This window comes from Malurus melanocephalus, unplaced genomic scaffold (genome assembly GCF_030028575.1).
Source record: "Malurus melanocephalus ecotype Western Australia unplaced genomic scaffold, MMel_1.1 scaffold_11, whole genome shotgun sequence".
Classification (NCBI taxonomy): domain Eukaryota; kingdom Metazoa; phylum Chordata; class Aves; order Passeriformes; family Maluridae; genus Malurus; species Malurus melanocephalus.
In genome coordinates, this window is record NW_026623243.1 from 907273 (window position 1) to 927439 (window position 20167).

Genomic DNA, 20167 nt, shown 5'->3' on the forward strand with positions numbered 1-20167 from the left:
GCACTGACCGGCCGCGCACCTCGCTGACCTAGGAGACCCCAAGAACCCCACACGGCCCTCCCCTTTTCCGCCTCSAAATAAACTTTTCTTCCCACGCCGAGGGGAGGCTGGCGGTGCCTGGGGGGCCGCTCTACCCCTGCCAAAGCCGGAGCTGCGTCCCAGTCCTCGACCCCGTGGCCACACTCTGCCCGCAGCGGCCTGAACCCCAGGCCCCCGATCCCTCCCTCCCTCCTACACTGTGGGAGAGGCGGGGGCCCTACTCCTCCCGCCTGCGGGTGCGCGCCACCGCACTCGCCGCGCACGACACCCCCCGCACACGAACCCACCCACCCACGCACACCCTCACCCGCACACCCACGCACACCCTCACCCGCACACCCACGCACACCCTCACCCGCACACCCACGAACACCCTCACCCGCACACACGCAGCCACACTCACACACACACACACACACACACACAGCCACACTCACACACACGCACCCCCGCACACACATTCACACACACACACTCACACGCGCGCACACGTGCGCACCCGCCCAGCGGAGCGCGGTCTCCGCCCCCCCCGCGCGCACACATACACGACACTCATACACGGCACACGCACGGCACACATACACACAGCACTCACACACACATACACGGCACACATACACGGCACACATACACACGGCACACACACACACACGGTACACACACACACACGGTACACACACGCGATACACACCCACTCTCGCGACAGACACATCAAGCCGACATCCGCGCACACGCACCCGCCCGGGCACACCGCACATCCCGCGCTCCCCCACAGCCACTCGCGGCCCCCGCCATGCGCTGAGCGGAGCCGCGGCCCCGCCAGCTCCCAGCGCCGCTGATCCCGCCCGCCCGCGGCGTGGGGGCGGCCGCCGGGCGCGGCCGCGGCGCGGAGCCGGGTTCCCGCGGCGGAGAGGTGCAGCAGCCCGCGGAGGCAGGCGGGCGGGCAGGAGGCTGACACAGCCGGACGGGCAGGCAGGCAGTCGGAAGGAGGCGAGGGACGATTTGGACATGCTCATTCTCGGGCGCTTGGTTGCCTGCATCCAGCTCATCTGTATCCTCAGAGTGGGTGAGTGATCTCTGCCTGAATTCATCTTCGGGCTTCGGAACAACTTTTCTCCCCGGGCTCCGGTGGGCTTTGGCCTCTGATCCCTTTTTCTCAGATAGGCAGGCACAGTCCTTTCCTGTTCCACACCGCGAAAACACGCTGTCAATTGCACGGGTGGGAGCGTTTCTCCTACCCCTTGTGCCTCCGGCGCCGGGCTCCGAGGATGCGCGGTACCCCACACCACCCCGGCACCGGCGGGCTGCTCCGGGAGGGTTCGCCAGCCCTCCTTGCCTCTGCTCCCAGGGGTCCGGCCCCGCTGGGCTGCCCGCACCGCGGGGGAGGGACCGGGTGTACGGCGGTGACAGCGGGGAGAGAGAAAATCCATGCCCAGCAATGCCGAAACCGAGATTATTTGGGGACGTGGGATGTGAGATGTTGCTTTAGGCTTTTTCAAGAACTGTTCCGAAGGGAAGGAAATGGTGCTGAATTTCACTTCAGAAAAGGGCTCGTTCTCCCTGAAMGGGTAGCGTTAGTGATGGCTCTAAACATGCAAAATACGATTCGTTCATTAACGTGGGACCCCGCATAGRGAATATGGATTCATATATAGATTTTAGTAGGACTGCTTACATAACCAAATTCATTTTCAGCTCAGGCAGACCTGTGCACTTGGAGTGCATCCTAAAAATCATGCASTGCCCTGTTAAACGGTATGATGGTTATTATAACCAGCGTGAGTCACTTGATGCTGTTAGAAGTGCTCTCTTCAGTACTTCGTCAAATAAATACTAGCAGCTTGAGTGGTAGGGTTTATATCGTTCAATGATCGTTTTGAATTTTAAAACTTTTATCAAATAGATCACTAGAAAATACCGGTTGGCTGCTTGTATTTCAGTATGAGGAACTTGGRAGCTTCACCTCCTTGTATACAAAACCAGTCTTACAATAGGTYTGTGGTGACAAAGTAGCCACTAACCTACATTTGTCACCCAATAGGTGGTGCTGCTTCTGAAACCATGCAGCTCTATAAACAAAGATCGGGGTTAGGTTACTCGCAGTGAAAGCAATTTCGTACCAAGTTCTGCTTGTTAGAGAAGACTGGTTTTTTTTAAATTTTATTATGGGAAAAATATTTTTGCTTCTTTTCAGAAAATACTGTGGAATGATTCAATTATAAAAGTTCTGAATGTAACTGTCCTTCCATTAAAATGTATGATCTTCTTAAGTACATTAATAACATTTTAATGTCATTTTGAAACTAACCTATTCCTAAAAGTAGGGTGTTTACTCCAGTTCTCTTACTTACAATAATTCTCTTACACTACAGCAAAGAATGGCCTGTTACAAAACTTTTCATAAGTTTTTTTAATGTTTCTCTTACATCACCAAACTATTTCCGAAAATCAGATGTACTCCCAAGACTATTTAAAGGAAAAGAATTAKCAGGTGGTTTTACATGTGTGCAGAGGTATATGAAAACTTTTGAGAACACATCAAGTATACAATGATATGTTCATAATGTAATGCAACTCGATTCACTTTTGGAAAGAACTTCCCTATTCAGGTGATCCTATCACATTGGAARCAATGCAAGATATAAACATAACTTTTGTAACATTTTTTTTCTTGTAAATAATTTCATCCAGCATCTTACTAAAAATAAGCTGATTTTATATAATGTAATATTTAGGTACTTGTGCCTATGTGTGTTACATTCATGAATTTACAWGATCTGACAGGATGGGAAAAGGTTTTTTATTCATGCACAAGATTTAAGTGCAGCTATTTTTTCTTTCTGTAGCCTGATACACTGTTGTTTTTAAACCTGACCTGAAGAGGACCCCCTTTCTAGATGTGATGGATCGATTTGGTCTCAATGGTGCATCATTCTTAAGATTTAGGAGCTAGACTTCTCAGTGTGTTCAACACTATGATTGTTCCCAAGAATGTATATCCTGTACTGGCTATTAAATTGATTTAATTAGATGTCATTTGAATATGTTCCTGTTTGAGTACCTGTCCATACCAACCATGCTATAATCGGACATCAGTTCATAGAAACAAATACTTAGTCAGAATTTTGATACTATTTTCTTATGTGATTTGTTTGTTTGGGATTTTTTAATAAAAAAAAATAATTCTTGCATACCATCAATGTATGGTTCTGAGGGTTTGGTAGAAGAGAAGGGCTGGRTTACACTATCTGGTTCTTACCGTTAGGTATTCTGTTACAGAAGAAACCATACCCAGGGTTCTGTGAATGGATTGTTGCTAGAGAGCACGGCAGTCTGCCTTTTATTGTGGAGCCTGGGCTTGTTAGTGTGAGGCTAGGCAACGTGTAGATCCCAGCYTCATTTGCTGGTAGTTTCAAAAAATATTGTTGAGTGCTCAGCTGGTCCTGTACAGTTTTCTATGAGGTCCTTTCTGATAAATCTGAGTGGGAGATTTGCTGTTGTCTTTGCGAAAATCATCAGGGAAGTCTGTCTCTTATGTGTCTGAAAAATACAAGGTGGCCAAGTCAGCCTCACTGAAGAATTAACTTTGAGCAGATGGAGGCAGAAAGTTCTTCTGGGCATGACAAGACAGTGACAGTTCATTCTCTGTCTAACTGAAGAAATGCTGAGGAGCTTAATTCTAATATCCCTGCAGTGTTATGAACAGCACCTTTCTTCACAGTGTTACTGAAGCCAAGCAACTTGATTACATCAAGTACTGATGTAATTATTTATGGAGCAGGGTATTGTCAGAGTACTCTCAGTGAGTGCCATTGAGTGAAGTTCAATGGAACTCGTGGAATGAGATGCTATTCAGTCACAAGTAAGAGCTCATAAGAAATCCTAGGCAATTGTTTGTGAATGCTACTGTGTAGTTGGAGATTTCCTATTAAGTTCTTTTTTTTTTTTTAATTGGGATTAAAGGAAAAATGAAACAACCCTACATGGACAATTCACTTGGGTTTTTTTTTTACATTTTTATTTTAAATGAGAAATTTGTGAATCTATAATCTTCAGCCTGCATATATCTGAGGCTGAAGAYAGTGTTTGGAAATCTGCCCCGACTTACTGATGTGTTCCATATAACCTAAAGTCAGTGAGCGGTGCCCTTTTTGTGCCTTTTGTCGCGTTGTTCCTATGGAAATAATATCTGGAGTCTTTTCAATAAGGAGACTATTTATGAATCTGTGTAGGCAAGAAAATGTTCATAGAAAAAGGAACATGTTTTAACAAATTACACTGTAATTGTGGTTAAATTTGAGTCAAAAAAGTATAAATATTTAGGCAAGAGKTAAAAGTATTCCATGATCCCACTAGCAAAATGTATGGATAGTTTTCCCAAATAATGTAAAATCTGTCTCTAGAATGCACTAATCTGCTTCTTACTGCTATCACTGTCTGACCTCAACCAGGGTTTTGCCTTTCAAAATGCGACTAATTAATCTATGAATTGCTTAATTAGTTGTGTCTCGGTTTAATTTCTCACTATCTGGAAAAGATCTCTCTCTTGTTTTTAATTTATTTCTGGTGTCCCTTTGCTGTGACTTTATTTGCACAAAGGTAGTAACATTTCCYTAAATATACTTACTTTTCTTATACAACTGACATCAGGACTATATTTCAAATCTATCAGGCAGCATGCCCTCACCATCAACATGAAAGCAGCTTCTCTGTGCTCTTTTCAGAGAGTCACAACTAAAAATAATGAGAATCTAAAGCACAGCACCACTTTGGCTTCCTAAATCCAATCATACTTTGTGTTCATTCTCAAGTCCACGTGTTTAGACTCAGGAAGCCCTTAGACTGTTAAAGGACTATGGGATCAGATTCTTCTTTTTGGTACAAACCTCTTATTTTGATAATATTTTTATAGGCCAGTCATTTGGCACACTTCAAACTGACTTAAAGCACAGCAATATTAATGTGTATTACTTCTAATGCTTTAGCATGTTTTGCACTTAAGATTATATGTTCCTATGGATGATGATATATAGCTCCAGTGGAGAAATTTAATCCTGCCCTATCTAAAACATAAGAGCTAAAACAAAAAGCAATATTTTTAGAACTGATTAATCTTCTATTTTAACCATCAATATTATGGCCATATATGTGTTATGCATTTTTCTGTCATGGAGATTTTTATATACCAAAATCTAAATCTATAGTATGGAATTATTTTAGATTCAAATACTGGCAGGTATGAAAAGTGATRGAATGAATGGCATTTTAAAATTAATGTCAGAGTAGACAAATATTTACTCAGCCCACTAGTCATCTGTAGGACATATCTGACATAGTTATGTAGTTTCCAATGTTGAATCAATACAATTTATAAGCAGAGTTTTTGAAGTTACATTTGGCCTTACTTCATCTCTGAATTTACCCTTCTATCTGGATTCCTGGAGAGAAAGTAAATTATATATATAAGATGGTAATTTGATACTATTATAATCGGTATTGTGAATTAGAATGTTAATTAATGAAAATAGGCACTTGCCCATTTTTTAAGGAAGACTGTTTCCTAGATTTTCAGCGCTCATCATATAAGTGGCCACTTCCTACTATGAGATCTCTAATTAGCAATTTAAGGGTGAACAGATTCTGTTCTTTTCCTGACAATTTCAATTCCTCTTCAAATGTGCCGTGCTTCTCAGTATTCCCCGTAGGGCCTGKAAGTCTGTGGCAGTTCCGGAGCCCCCAGCTCCCATTTAACAGCTCAGTTCTCACAGCTTCGTGCACCATTTATGTGGCTTTCCTGTACAAGACATCCTTTGGCTATTCAATAAGCTTCTTTTCCCATAAAGACAAAAGTTACCTTTTTGAATACATGTCAAGCCTTCTGTATTAGAAAGATGAATCTACAGGAAGAAAAGGACTTAAAGTATTAAATAAACAAAATCCACTAAATGAAAGATAGCAAATATTTCAAAGAGGTTGGGGCTACAAATGAAACTTGGCTCCTGCAGGTTGTTGAGAACTGCTGGCAGCAGAATACTTTTGTAGGAAGGTATGGTGCAGGTTGCTTTTTGAATACAAATTAGTGATATTGGTCCATTCAATCTTGAGGCTAAAGTAGAAACAACTGGAGATTTTAGAAACAAGTTGAGGTTTTATTTTACTTATTTTGCATCGTTGGCTGGTAATTGTGGCACTACTGATAGAGGTGAAATAATAGACCTGTTAAATAAAGCAGAAACTCTGTAAAAGTGTCACAGATTACTCCAGATGAGGTGTGCCTTTAAAAGCTCCTATTGGCTTCTACATCTCACCCATACTTGACTTTGGTTTTCTTTGATCCACTGGAAGCAGCTATATTTCACCCTACAAATCAGTATTTTTCATTATTATTTTAAGACCCCAGGAGCYATTGTTTCAGTTAGTTAATCTCAGAAATCATTCCTGTGGTGAAAGTCACGAGGATGATGAAAGCTCAGCAATGAAAGTGGGATGCCAATGGAATTTAGGTGTCTGAACCCAACATTTTGATCAAGGGGTTCCCTTTGGAAGTACTGGCTCAGTACTTTTGATGGCTTTCAGGGAAGCCTTCAGGCAGCTGTAGTTCCTCTTATGCATGTGCCTTACGTGACCTTACTATGTGCATCTCTGTGCGTCTTTAACTCCAGAGTTTCACTGGATCCAAATCCAAATGTCCTTTCAGATGGCTTTCCTGAACCTTAAGGAAGGCTTCCCTAAAATACATGCTTATGGAATCAAGTGTTTTGTTCTGGCTGGTGCTACTTCTGTTCAGGACAAAGGACACCGTAATGACTCTGCCACCTGCTCTTGTTGTAGCCCAGTCAGTKAGGCATTTTACCAAGACAGTCCAGAGAGAAGGCCTGGTCTGAGATAACCTGAACCTACATCTTCTGTCTCCAAACATTAGGTTTTGTCAAATGAGAAGACTTATACTTCTTGTATAATATGAAGCAATTTATCTTAAATTTTAATTTTTTTTTTTTTTTAGAAAACATGTTTTGAGAGGATACTGGACAAGATCTTGAAAGAGAAACCTGTTGAGGGTTGCTAAGCAGTTGGAAACCACTTCTATTTCAGGAAATTTTGGAGGTGGAAGCGGAACCTGGGAGAATTTGCAAGAAAGTGTTCCAGTGTATAAGTTTGCCTTTTTCTCACTGTTCCTTAAGCATCTGCTTCTGGCTTTTGAAGCAAGGACTCTGAATTAGTAAGATATGACAGCAAGATAGGAAATATGAGTTCTTATGCCTGCTCCTACTCAGTATTTCATTATCTCCTTACTGGATACAGTGCATAAATCACTACCACAGCCTTTTCTCTGGTTGCACTCTTAAAAGAGCAGATTTTGCACATTTCTTTTATAGTTCCAGATACTTATTTAAAGAAGGGAGTTCTGAGCTGCAATTCTGAAAGCCTAACCTCTTGAAGGTGGGCAGAGCTCAAATGTATTTCCACATCAACTGTCCTGGTCAGCTGAGTAGCGTTTGGGCGAGCCAGTTGCTTGTTACTGCTCTCAGCTGCTAAAATCACCTAAAGACAGCGGAGCAGCCTGAACTTCAAAGCTCTGGAGCCTACTGCTGTTGCCTCACAGGGGGGTGATTCTGCTAAAGACATCTCACGCTTGAGTTTTTTCTAAGTCAAGGCTATTGAATACATCCTTTGCACCGCAGTTTCAGCCAAACCTAGATGTGGTTTGGCTACTTGCCATATAAAAAGCCCTATTTCCTTGTCTAGATTATTACAGCATCCAGTAAGACATACAAGATTAAATGTTTGGGCTTTTTCATACTACCCTTTTTGTTTCACTAAATATAAAGAATGTGGTTACTTTGAAATTTTCTCTATGATATTGAAATATTAAAGATCCTTCTGTAAAGATAGCATTCAACAGTTTATACTTCTATATGAAGATACTAGGACTTCTCRCCTGTCTAGGAAGAGATTTCATTAAGAGCTTTTGGGATCAGGATTATCTGTTAGAAATTTGGCTGTGAATTGTCRTTTTCATTACCAAAAAAACTGCTGCAAATACTGGATTACCTGAATGYTGAAATATAAAGTAGGTAATATTTGAAAAGGTATCTATCCTCGCTGACTCATTTAYCTGTTTGTTGAGATAGGATAAGAGTAAAGCAGTGAAGAGGTGGTTAAACAGTAACATCAAAAGGGCAAAATAAGAGACATCCGGAGCACTTTTACTGTGTTAAAATCATGTTACAAAAATTGGTCTTCAAAATGCTATAAATTAAGGATGTTGCATAAAAATAAATCACATCAAATGTATCTTAGTAAATGACATGTTTTTGTTMATTTCCTAACAGAATGTGATATAGAACTCCTGACTCATTTAAAATTTTTTTGGAAATCATGGTAAGTTCTCAATTGGGGCAGATTTTTTTTTGTTTTTTGAATAAGTTATCCAGACCAAATGAAATACTTTACTAAAGAAAATGGAGGGATTTATTGAATTCCTTGAGATTTAAATGGTTTTCAGAATACATTTTCCCAAAAATAATGCTATTTTTCAAAACCGTCAAATCCTTAAAAAAGATAAATTTATAATGTTTTGCAGGGGCAGCATATATCAAAGAAACGGAAAGCTTTTTGAAAACTAAAGCAAATATTTTGAGGAAAAATTAAGCCTTTAAAATCGGCATTTAAAAAAAGACTTGATTCTTCAATTGCTTTGTGTGCTGAACTCCATGATTTCAGCAGAAGTTCCCAAAAAGAAAAACATCTGCTTGCTGAGACTAAATAGCTAATGATCAGAGTAACAGCTGGCTTTATAAAAGGGACCTAATATTACTYCAGGCAATTTTTCTTCTAGCTCCATCCCCAAACTGACCAACTGTGTTTAATGTATTCCTACCCAGGTAGAAAAGTAATTTAGTTTCAAGTGTATGCGTTTATTTCCGTGAGTTCCTTTTGTAACTCTTACTCTGATGGGCATGAGTAAGTATGTTAACCAACAAATTTGCCAGGCTGGGACTTCCTGGGAGGCCCGGGAGCCTTCTTGCAGCTTCATGGAGCACTCCAGTTAGGTGCCTGTGACATCTCATGCCAAATGCTGTGCTTGCCACACAGCCCATCCACTGTCATTTGCACAGAGTTCGGGGCGAGTCTTGTGTGATCTGTGCATACCTCTTTCTTTATAATCTTTGAGTTTTAGTTTCGAAACCGTTGCATTTCATGGATCTTGCCACGTTGCAGGAAAACTTATGCGGTGTTGTTTTGTTGGGGTTTTTTTCTAACACAGCTTAGCCTTGTTTTAAAAAAAAACTGTATCACTGTAAATCCACAGATCATAGTAGTTACTTCTGGCTCATGCGCATGAATAATCCTGGACAAGCACCAAGGAGAAAAAGTTCCAGACAGTCTGTTRAAATTTTAGGATAGCGATGACACAAACCCAAATGGCTATAAACTGGCAATGTGCAAATTTATACTGAAAATTCGAAGAAAGTACCTAACCATTACAACAGTGGAATTCTGAAAAGTCTTTCCAATGGTACTATTAGGAGCAGAAAGCAAATTTGGGTTTTTTTTTTTTTTTTGCAATTGTAGTGTGCTATGCTTTTTGTAAGAGCCTGTGGCACCTGAGGCAGGAGAGAACCCTGTCAATGATCCAGGAGTTCCTGTCAGTTCCAAACTGTGCTAAATAAGAAAACTGAGCAGTGTGTACCTGGCTGTGCCAGCCAACTGCCCACCAAAACAACATAAACCAGTCGTTTCTCATGATGGGCTGGTGTATTTTTAAGCTGAGGTACTAAAGAATGAATGCTCACTTCATCTGAACCCCTCAGCATTTCAAAATGCATGCAGAAAAACAAACATATAAAGAGAAGGCTATATATCATAAATACAATATAAAGCTAAGAGACTTTAAAATTTACATTTTGTGTTTGACTGTTGTATTTTGAGGCTGTAAGATTACTTGTACAAGGTAAGAGACCTCGTTTAAAGAAAAGTATTTGAAATTGCTCATGTGGTTGTATGACTTCAGGAGCCAGTGATATAGTTAAAGTACCAGCCAGCTGAGAATCCAAGTGAACTGGCAGTGTACTCACTCTCTCATCTCATACAGCCACAGCAGATTTAATTTCATTTTATTTCAGTGTCAGATTTTGCACTGGCTGAATTCACAGAGTGTTCTCAGGCTTCTGCCCATTTCTCATTAATCCTCTGGATGTCCACCTCTCATATTCTCATGTAAATGGTTGGCCTCTCTGTCAGCCCCATTTCTCACTAAATGCACATTTCTCCAAAGACACAGGCAGTTATGTAGTAGTCTGCTCTTGAAAAATTACTCCAGCAACTAAGGTTCTCCTTGACTGGTTTTTGTACCCCTTTTAAAGTAAAATTCTTACATATCTGATACCATTTTTTCCCCTGTTTGGTCCTCCTCCTTTATTTGAGATGAAGAAAAAGGGATTTGTGTTTTACTTACTGCTTTATCTGCATGGTAAAAAATGAAATAAACATTAACTAATTTGTGTTAGAACTAACCAAACAATGGGTAAAAAACATAAATTCCTTATTTTGTTTCTTTGTGAGTTTTATTTTCTGCACMGTTGCCCAATAAATTTCAAAGGTTAATTTTTTGGTATGTCTTGATGAGAGACAAAAAGATTTCTGTATTTAGAACATATATATATACATATATATATATGTTTGACTAGAGATCRACAGCAGTACATTCAACAGAATTCTTTCAGGAATACTTAGACTTAGAAATTATTATTTTAATCCATTAGTGAAAAATACATCCATTCCTGAGAATTATGCAAAGATATCCTTTAATCTGAGTCTTTTTTCAATATTTTCTGCTCTCCACTGTGGGATTTGTAGTGCATAAATCAGCAAAGTAGGTTTCCATGTGGCAGTATTCATCTCTGTCTATATGGGAAGTTTCAAACTTTTTGTGTGAGGTGATAAGACTGTGACACAAAATCTTCTAAAGACTTGTCTTAGCAGTGGCTGTACTCATGAAAAAGGAGGTTTAGATTAGATATTAGAAAAAAATTCTTCATTGAAAGGGTGGTCAGGCACTGAAACAGGCTGCCAAGGGAAGTGATGGAGTCACTGTTCCTGGAAGTATTTAAAAAAAAAAACGTGTGATTGTGGCCCTTGGGGATAGGATAAAGTAGTGGACTTTGTGGTTGGACTCGATGAACTCAGCAGTCTTTTCCAACCTTAAAGATGCTATGATTCTATGAAAAATGGCAACAGGAACAGATAGGCCCTGTTTGTTAGGAATATCTGCACATCTTAYGTGATCTGATTAGCTTTTGCAATTATTTAAGTGTTTACTGTAGGAAAAGACATTCACCATAGCAAAACAAATTGCAACTGCAATTTAGAACAGATTAAAAATATCCATACTGCCCCGCTGAATAGAAGAAGACAGGTTCAGCTAAATCTGGTGAAGCTAATAAGGCAGTGATGCATAACAAATAGTTTCAGGTTGCATGCAGTCAAGTGAAATACAGGAAAATGTCCATGGAACAACCAGAAAATCTAGTCCTGTTCTTGGTGAATAAGGTAATATTAGTTAATCAGCTTTTTCTAATATGATCTACACATTCTATCACAATTGTACAGAGCGCATTTGAACAAAACTGTAATCCAGGTTTTCATGGTTTGCTTCACTAGTTAAATAATTCCTTGGACGTGAAAAAGTTTTTCAAAATACATGTAACCCTGAAATCTGCTGTTCACTTGAAAGCAACAGGAAATTCAACSTACTCAGAATGTGATTAAATCAAGGAGATTTCATCATCTTGCAGTGGATCTCAAAACGCTGGGTTAGGCACCCTGCTTGATGTGCACAGACTGGGACTCATAGCAGCCAGCATGCCCTGCACTGGGATGTGCAAGCTTGGTAAAATAAAGATCAGAGTAGATAATAAAGAGAGAAAAGTTAGCTAACTGGACATGCCTTTCAGGGCCACATATTGGAAATAACTACACTTGAAACATCTTGTTTAGGTGGCTAGACTTGKGGAATTCAGAATTCCACAAGTTGATCCTGCTATACCTAAACCAGCAATACAATGCTGATACCAGAGACTTYCAATCATCATCTAATAATACATTTGCCAAAGAAAGAGGAGATGGCAATCCTAAACCTTTCCCATGCAYTGGCGTTTGAACCTCAGCTGTGGAAGGCAGTGTGGTCTGCAGTGTGACAAAGCACAGCAGTTGGGGATTTGCTTATCTGTACCAGGCTGAAAATGGGAATTGTAGAAAACTTTGAAAGAGAAAAYTTAACTCTTCAGTCCAGTGGGTGGGATAAGGTGGTTCAGGTCAGCATTTCTGGGTGCTAGACTAGATTTTTGCCCTCCCTTCTTCACTGCCAGCTACCCTGCTCCAGAGCAGCAGCTGCTGCTGTGTGTGAGCAGCAAATGCCCAGCAGCAAATCCTTGGTGTCCTCCTGCTGCTGTGGCTCCCTTTCATCTTCCCCTGCTGCACCCCCATAACACTGTCACACCGTGGCTGCAGTAGGGATCTCTTCTGCTGGGATGGACACAGATGTGCATTTGGCAGCCTGTGCTGCTGGAAGGGCTGCTCTGTATGTGATGGGCAGTGGGCAAGGCAGTACATTCTGTACGTTGATTTAAAGCCTTGGGTCGGCATTTGGACCATGCTGGGTTATCTCTGTCATAAAAGGAGTGATACATGGGATTCCAGTCCCTGTCATTGGGATCATTTCTGTCTTTTATCTAGCTGCTATCCAACGTTAAAAACAGTAGGATTTCTGTTGTCTCCTGTAGTTCTGAAGCCTGATGACAAATGCTGCTGTATCTCCTGGTCAGGTCAGTMTAGTGCTTATCTAGGTCTTTTGGGCATTTCTGAATAGCACCCATGAAGTCACTGCATCTTTCAGTCTTGGACCAGTTGCTGATTTTGTTGTGTTGCAGAAAATGAACCTGTCAGATRCAAAAGTGCATTGCACCTCTTCCAGAAAAGTGTGTAGTGTATCATTAGTCTGTGTAAGAAATGAATGCATTTGCACCGTCCCTGTTGGAATAGCAGGAGGTTTTCAGCCACAGGCAGGTATGGCAACCGAGTGAGCAATTGCTGCAGTGCCCTGGAAGAAAATACAGCGTGTGCTCCTTTCTGTAGCAAATCAGATGCTTTAGATGGCATAGAGACAACAGATGCATTTCCCTGGTGAGTCACTGAGGTTCCCTAAAGCCCTCTGTCTCCAGGGCTTTCAGCTGGGCTGAAGCATAATACACTGCTCCCAGTACAGTCAAAACCTTAAAGGCTTCGTCAAACCTATAATTAATTAATACTTGTGTAAGACTTAGAAGCTATCTCACTAGATGAGCCCTAAGTCTGTTGCTAATGATTTTAAATCTACGGAGCAACTTCCTAAAATCCTTTGAAATTGGCAATTATAATGTTCTGTCTTACATAGGAAAGCTTTGATCACTCCAGAGCAGGAAATAAATGCATGACATAAACTGAAGAGATACAGTGACAGAACAGCCGCAAACTGTGAAATACAGTGGAATGGCAGAGAGCCAGAGGAAGATTTKCTGTTGCTCCTTCCAAACTCGATTTGAAGTCATTTCAGTATTTCTRTGTTGCATAAATGACTATGAAAGTCCTAGGAGGTCTGCAGTTGCATGTGCTTGCAGTCTTAAGATAAGATTTAATTGAAGAATTTTTGCTTTCATGTCCTCTTCATTTTTTTTTAAATTCCTATGCAATTACAAGGCTCCATTCTGACAGAGCTCTAGAAGTAAACCTAAATGAAAATCTGACTTGTTCTGTCACGCGTACTTAACTACGATTTAAAAAAAAAAGTTAAAATGTGTCTGAAAGCCTATTGTTTTCTGATCAAGGGTAGGAATATTTTGCAGAGAAACTAGCTGCAGTCTAGAAGCTTTATTTTTGCTGTGGTGTTTTCTGAGAGCAAAATGTGTGAAGCTATTTTCTGTGCTTGACTAATGCTTGCTCTGGGTTCAGCAATGACAACCCCCAAACTGTTTCCCTAACTTACTCAATTTTTCATGAGGTCATTAAAATTAAGAAGGTTTTCTAGGTATAAAGCAGGGTGGTATTTGCTTGTAAACTTTTTACACTTCCTCAAATAACTTGCAGTTATTAAAATAGACAAAATAAGAACATTTAAAGAAAATAAAAATGTGTTCTAAATTAGTCTGCTTTTAAGGCTATATGGATTTTTTAAGGTACTGTAGTGCTGTCACCTGYGTGTAATGTGCACCTGTTGTGCATCTACAGAAACATTTTCTTTTCTTTGATAATTGCATAATAAATTCTCCCTAGAGGCTGTTTGATTAAGTGAAAAATACTACAAGTTACTTATTGAGGGAGCAAATATTATTGTAATGGTTTTATATCATAACAAAATAAAGTTACATGAAAGTAGAATGAGAAGAAAAAAGTTTCTCTGTCTGATTGTCCATAAGCTTTTCACTGAGGGTTTAACGGTTAGCACTGTGCCTGTTGATGCAGTAATAGTACACTTTAGAAAATCTACAAACATTTGGGAAATTTATGAGTGGTTATGGGAAGTACAGCCGTTTAAATTACACAGTATATTTATTTATTGAATGCATAGATTAATCCTTTAACTGGGCTTTTACATGTGTTGCATGTTTAAACAAAATTGAGATCTGAGGTTAAATTGACATGTGAAGATGCTGTATAATCAGGAAATTGCTACCATTTATTATTTATGTATTGACAACATCTAAGTGCATCTGTTGATGAGCAGAGTTTCATTGCATAAGGTACCATATGAAAAAAAGAGCAGGAATATGACACCTGCTCTAAAGACTTTAGAAATGCAATAACTTACACAAAGACAATCTGGTAGGACAGACAAGATGGGAGTTACTGCTGAGAAAAAGCCATATATAACCCAGGATAAAAAGCAGTTGAGTTGGTGAAGCAGCAATTTGTCATATCTTTTCTTGCTATTCCTATGAGTACCAGTTTTCAAGTGATACTGAAGGGGTCTGYCTCAGTTCTACATCTGTAAGGTAGAGATACTTTACTCAAAGGTATTCTGTGTGAACAACAGTATGTTCACATTTCTGAAGCCCTTTTAAGAGTGAAGAGATTGGCACCAAGTCCCAGGTTACAGGGCAGTGTCCCACGGCGAGGAGGTTGTGCAGGGAGCCTTTGCAGCCTCTGGGGACCCACGGTGTGTGTGAAGGCAGCTCTGTTTGCAGTCCCCTTGTGTGCCCTGTCAGCCCCAGGCAGCACTGTAAGGTGAGGAGAAGCATTCCCCTGGAGACCCAGCCTATCCTGGTGACTCAGTAGGAAACTGAAAATCCTGAGAGCTTGGAACTGAACCCAGCAGTGTCAGCTCAAGCATGTCATTTTACCGTCTTTGCTTTGCTTTCTGCAAAACCAAGACCATATACCCATCCTTTCTGATATCAGTTCAGGAACAAAAGTACTGCATAAATACAAGGCCGCAGACATGGTACAGTGTGCACACGGGCGTGTGAGCAGCCGAGGTGTGCTGCTTTGGATGAAARAGGGAGACTTTGAGCATGAGCACAGCCATCCCAATGGTGTATGGCTTCACTTAGGGGAGACTGCAGGGACATTTACACCTGAGAACATGAGTTAAAACAGCTGATCTGAACATTTGTCTTGTGGTGGATCCTCTCTGATCATAATCCTAAATGGAAGTTCTCACCACTGCTCTCCTAAAACTATGGGCTGCCACAAGATCTCGTATCTCATAGTCCTTGAATGTCAACATGGAGAAATGTGACAATAGCAGGTAGGCATTTGCTGTGCAAAACAAAGCTCTAATATCTCACAAAAGAAGCAATTATACCAAATGGGGGTACCACTGATGTTACTTTATCTAATTGCTGTAGTTCAGTGTTCATATGCAGTGTATAGCTAGAAGTGTGGTAGTACAGTCATAACATACTGAAAAGTTAGCTTGGGTCCACGTGCCATGTTTGATGATAATAAAAGTAATGACACTGTTTATCCTGTGTCATTTTTCTTCAYGTGTCATTCTTCATGCTGCAAGGGTAGCATGTGAGCACAGTGTAGGGGGGTGGCTGTTGGCAGTATTTTCCATCAGCTTCCATCTCAGTTCCACAAGGTCTTGCAACACACATTTTCTAGGCATGCCCTGGTGCTGAATGAATGTGTATAGCTTTTCTCTCTTATGCCCTCCATACTGCCACATCATGGGTCATCCTGCGTGCTTCGGTTTTTGCTGCCAGTTACCACACTGCAGTGTCCTGATGCATTGCTGCCAGCAATTCTGGCTTCAGGGAGGTGGTGCTCTGTATCCCTTACTTGCACTTCAGAAATAAATGTCAACATCTAAGCTGTGTCCATAAAGGCAAGTACTTACATGGAGAAAAGTTTTAAATAGTACAACTGAGTAGTGGATAAAAACCTACATTTTTTCGTATTATCTTTTTAAAGAAATAGAAATATGTTAAAAAATTAATTGAAGGACCTTTCCAGATTTCTGTTGTCTTCTGGCAAATGATGACTTACAGGGGAAAAACAGTGAGAAAAGTAGTGGGTCCTACTAACAAGAGGAAGACTCATAATGATAATTTCCAGACTTCTTAATCTAAAATTTGTAGAAATCCCAGAGAAATCCCAGAGAATTTAAGAGAGTAAATGAAAGAACARAAAAAAAAAGAGGTAAGGGAGAAACAGGAAGGAGGGAGTGAAGAAGGGAGGGAGAAGGGAAGGAGTAAGTTTACAAATGAGACACATTTGGCACTTGTATAACTTCTCTTTCCCTCATACTCTTCAGTTCTGGTGCTGCTGCATTCTGCAACTATTTGTCATTTGTAACTGCTAGAAAAGGAGMCTGGAGGAGTCAAAGTACTCCTGCTGTGACTTGTGCAGGCATCCCATCACCGAACCCAGGGTGAATTGAAGTTAAGTGAATCCCAAGGTTTCCATCTCAGGTTTTGKTTTTTKTTTTTTTTGACAACTCTCTTCCCCATAGTGAGGAAGATGAAGAGCGTAATGCTACCAATTCTTTTAATAAATGCAGAAAAGTRGAGTTCATTGCAGAGCAATTTATGAGGTGTTCATTCATCACAACAGAGAAAAAGTTCAGAGCAAGAGCTGAGGAGTAGCTCAGCTGCTTGAGAGCTGAGGACTAGCCAGTACATGATGAATGAATTCTAGAAAGACACTTGTTGACACTTGCAAGGAGAGATTAAGTGATGAAACAAGAGCAGTGACAGGTTTGGGGAAGGAAGAGACACCACCCCCTGCCCCCTTACACTTCCACACTGCCTTGGCCTTTGAGGGTGTCCTTCAACCCTTCCTCTCTTCTCTCGCTCATTGGGAGCCTTATGCACTCTCCTTCCCTCCTTTTCTTTCTCAGCCTCACATCTGGATGTGACCCAGATTCCCTTTACAAAATCCTACTCTTCTAGAAGCATGAACAGTTCTTCTGTATAAATTCTGTTTGTACAACATGCAGTCTCAATGCAGCTCAAGTTCTGTGGATTTCTTGGCAATATTAGAAGTAAATCATTATAATAGTTTTTAAAAACTGAGTGTTGGCAGTGATATTCAGGCTGTMATGACCACTGTAACCTAAAAGAATCCAAGGAACTTTATTGTTTTCAAAAGAGAAATGCTTGTTCTTAAGCTGAAAGGTAATTTGTTTGGAATAGTAYATTTCATTTATAATGAATGCCTCCCATCCTACTGCTCCTGCCTTGAACAATATGCAAACCCAGCATTTAATGGCAAAAWTCACTGCTCCTAAACATGGCACACTGGTGCCACTATGGGCAGGACATAGGTGTGTGTTACAGATTAATCAGGGRCTGCTGGTTTTCACCAAAATGTAGACCTCTGGTAGTACCTCTTTGTGAGGAAACATTTGAAGGGGAGTTAAAAGCCTTGGACTTGTAAGGACCATGTTGGGAAGGGTTTTAGCRTGCCACAGGGAATGGACAGGCTGGCATGACTGCAAGTTCTGGAAGTTAAGGTTTTTTTCAGGGAGATAATATTTAGAAATAAGTTTCAGCTAAATTTCATTATTACTTTAATTGGAGAAAAAAACTCTAAATTCTTTTTGATGCAATAATTATAATGAGCACTATTTTAAGAATCCACCCAAGGCACTAGTCATGAAAGAACATGTGCTTGACTGGGTTGCATTCACTCCATAAAATAAAACTGATGTTCTGCTTGCAGCTCTGAGGAGAAGACCTCCATTCTTTTTCCTTCATGCTAGAATTCCACTATGAYTGTGATGAGTATCCTAGTTTTCTGTGGAAGATCATGGAAAGATTAACAAGCTGTAATTTCAATAATAAATAATGTAATAAATTTACAATTTATTTTTGTAAAACAAAAATAAGTAAAGAAAGAAATTGGCAGGAAAAAAGGCATACTGGCACAAATCTTGATCAAAAAAATTTCTTCTGCTCAGTTCTAAAGTGTGTCCATAGAATTTTTAGTGTACATCTACTAGGCATTACAATTTTCTGATGTGTATTGCACAAAAATAAGTTTTTAAGAGCAGGGTAATGTTTGGGTGTGTTGGTTTAACCGCAGCCAGCACTAAGCCCCACGCAGCCACTTGTTCATTCCCCCATCAGCAGGATCATGGAGAGWATCAGAAGGATWAAAGTGAGAAAACTCATGGGTTGGGATAAAGACTGATTAATAAGGAAGGCAAAATCCCCACAAACAAGCAAGACAAACCAGGGAATTTTTCCTGTCCTTCCTATGGGCAGGCAAATGTTCAGCCATTCCCAGGAGGGCAGGGCTCCGTCACACATAATGGTAATTTGGGAAAACAAATGKCATCACTCCAAACATTGCTCCCTTCTTCCTTCTTCCCTCCACTTTGTATACGGAGCATGKTGTCACATGGTCTGGAACATTCCTTTGGTCAGTTGGGATCCCCTGCTCTGGCTGTGTCTCCTCCCAACYTCCCATGCACCCCCCGCTTCCTCACCAGCCTGGCAGTACAAAAATCAGAAGAGGGCTTGGCTTTGTGCAAGCCCTGCYCAGCAACWATAAAARCATCCCTGTATTATCAGCCCTGTGTTCAGCACAGATCCAAAACACAGCTCCATACCAGCCACTGTGAAGAAAATTAATTCTATMMCAGCCAAAACCAGGACATAGGGTAAGAGCTAGTATCCAAGAGCAATTCCTGCATTTAAGTGGCTTGCATGCTCAGAGAGAAATTAGAAAAGTTAACTGCTAATGCAAATGACCATATCACAAACTAAATTTCAAGARGAGTATTGACTCCAATTACACATGATCATCTGCTTTCTGTGATGTAGAAAAATATCCAGAACATGGCCAAAAATGTAGAGTAGTCAGTGCTTGCATGAGAATGACCTATTCAGCATACACCAGTGTAGCCTCTCAAGAACCGTGAACATAAAAGTAGATATTAGGATACTAATAAAATCAACAAAACCTTTTTTCCTACGGTTATATTCTATCATTGCCTTTCCACTGAGTGCTAATGAGGAGTTCATAAGAAACCAGGCACATTTTAGTGAACTAATAAAATTTAATCCTAACAAAAATGTACTAGTATATTGCCTGTATAAGAGCAGTGAGCCCATTATTTTGGCAATAAGCCAGACACTGCTGGATAAATTAAAATGCAGCGCTTTCATCACTGCCTGATTTAGCAATTAGTTGACATCAAACTAGGAAACATGCATTGGACAGAGAGTACAGAATGTGATTTCTCCATATTAATACTCTAAACTATTTTATTGCATATCTATATAGTAGACTCAATACTGATGGGATTTTTCCTATTTACAAAAAAAAAAAAAACAAAAAACAAAAAAATCCCTAGTCATATTAAAGTGTTATTTTGCAGTTACCTGGCATTCAGCATAGATAGGATATTCCTTCACCCTTAATCTAATTATGACAAAATCAATAATGACAAGCCTTGAGAAAATAAGTGCATGACAATTAAGAAAAAAGTGGGTTAGATATGAGGGAGTTTGCTTTGCTGATGATGACAGGGCTCAGCCTRTAAATCACCAGTGTAATAGGAGTATGCTGAAAAAAGACAACCATAAAGACAAAGGTAAATTACAAAATCTAAATGAGACCCTGGGGACTAGGAAGATAA

The 20167-nt window shown here is 40.4% G+C and overlaps 1 protein-coding gene across 6 annotated transcripts in view; it reads left to right on the plus strand.

Annotated features, from left to right (window-relative positions):
- Positions 1–635: 635 nt before the first annotated feature.
- The window catches only part of PTPRZ1 (protein tyrosine phosphatase receptor type Z1), a 127237-nt gene continuing 107705 nt past the window's right edge, over positions 636–20167 (plus strand). For 4 of the 6 annotated variants that reach the window (XM_057378434.1, XM_057378453.1, XM_057378444.1 and 1 more), the window contains exon 1: positions 636–1105. In XM_057378434.1, the coding sequence (XP_057234417.1) occupies positions 1048–1105 (58 nt within the window). In that variant the 5' untranslated portion in view covers positions 636–1047. The remainder of the gene's footprint in view (positions 1106–20167) is intronic. The other 2 variants (XM_057378470.1, XM_057378478.1) reach the window with 1 other exon arrangement.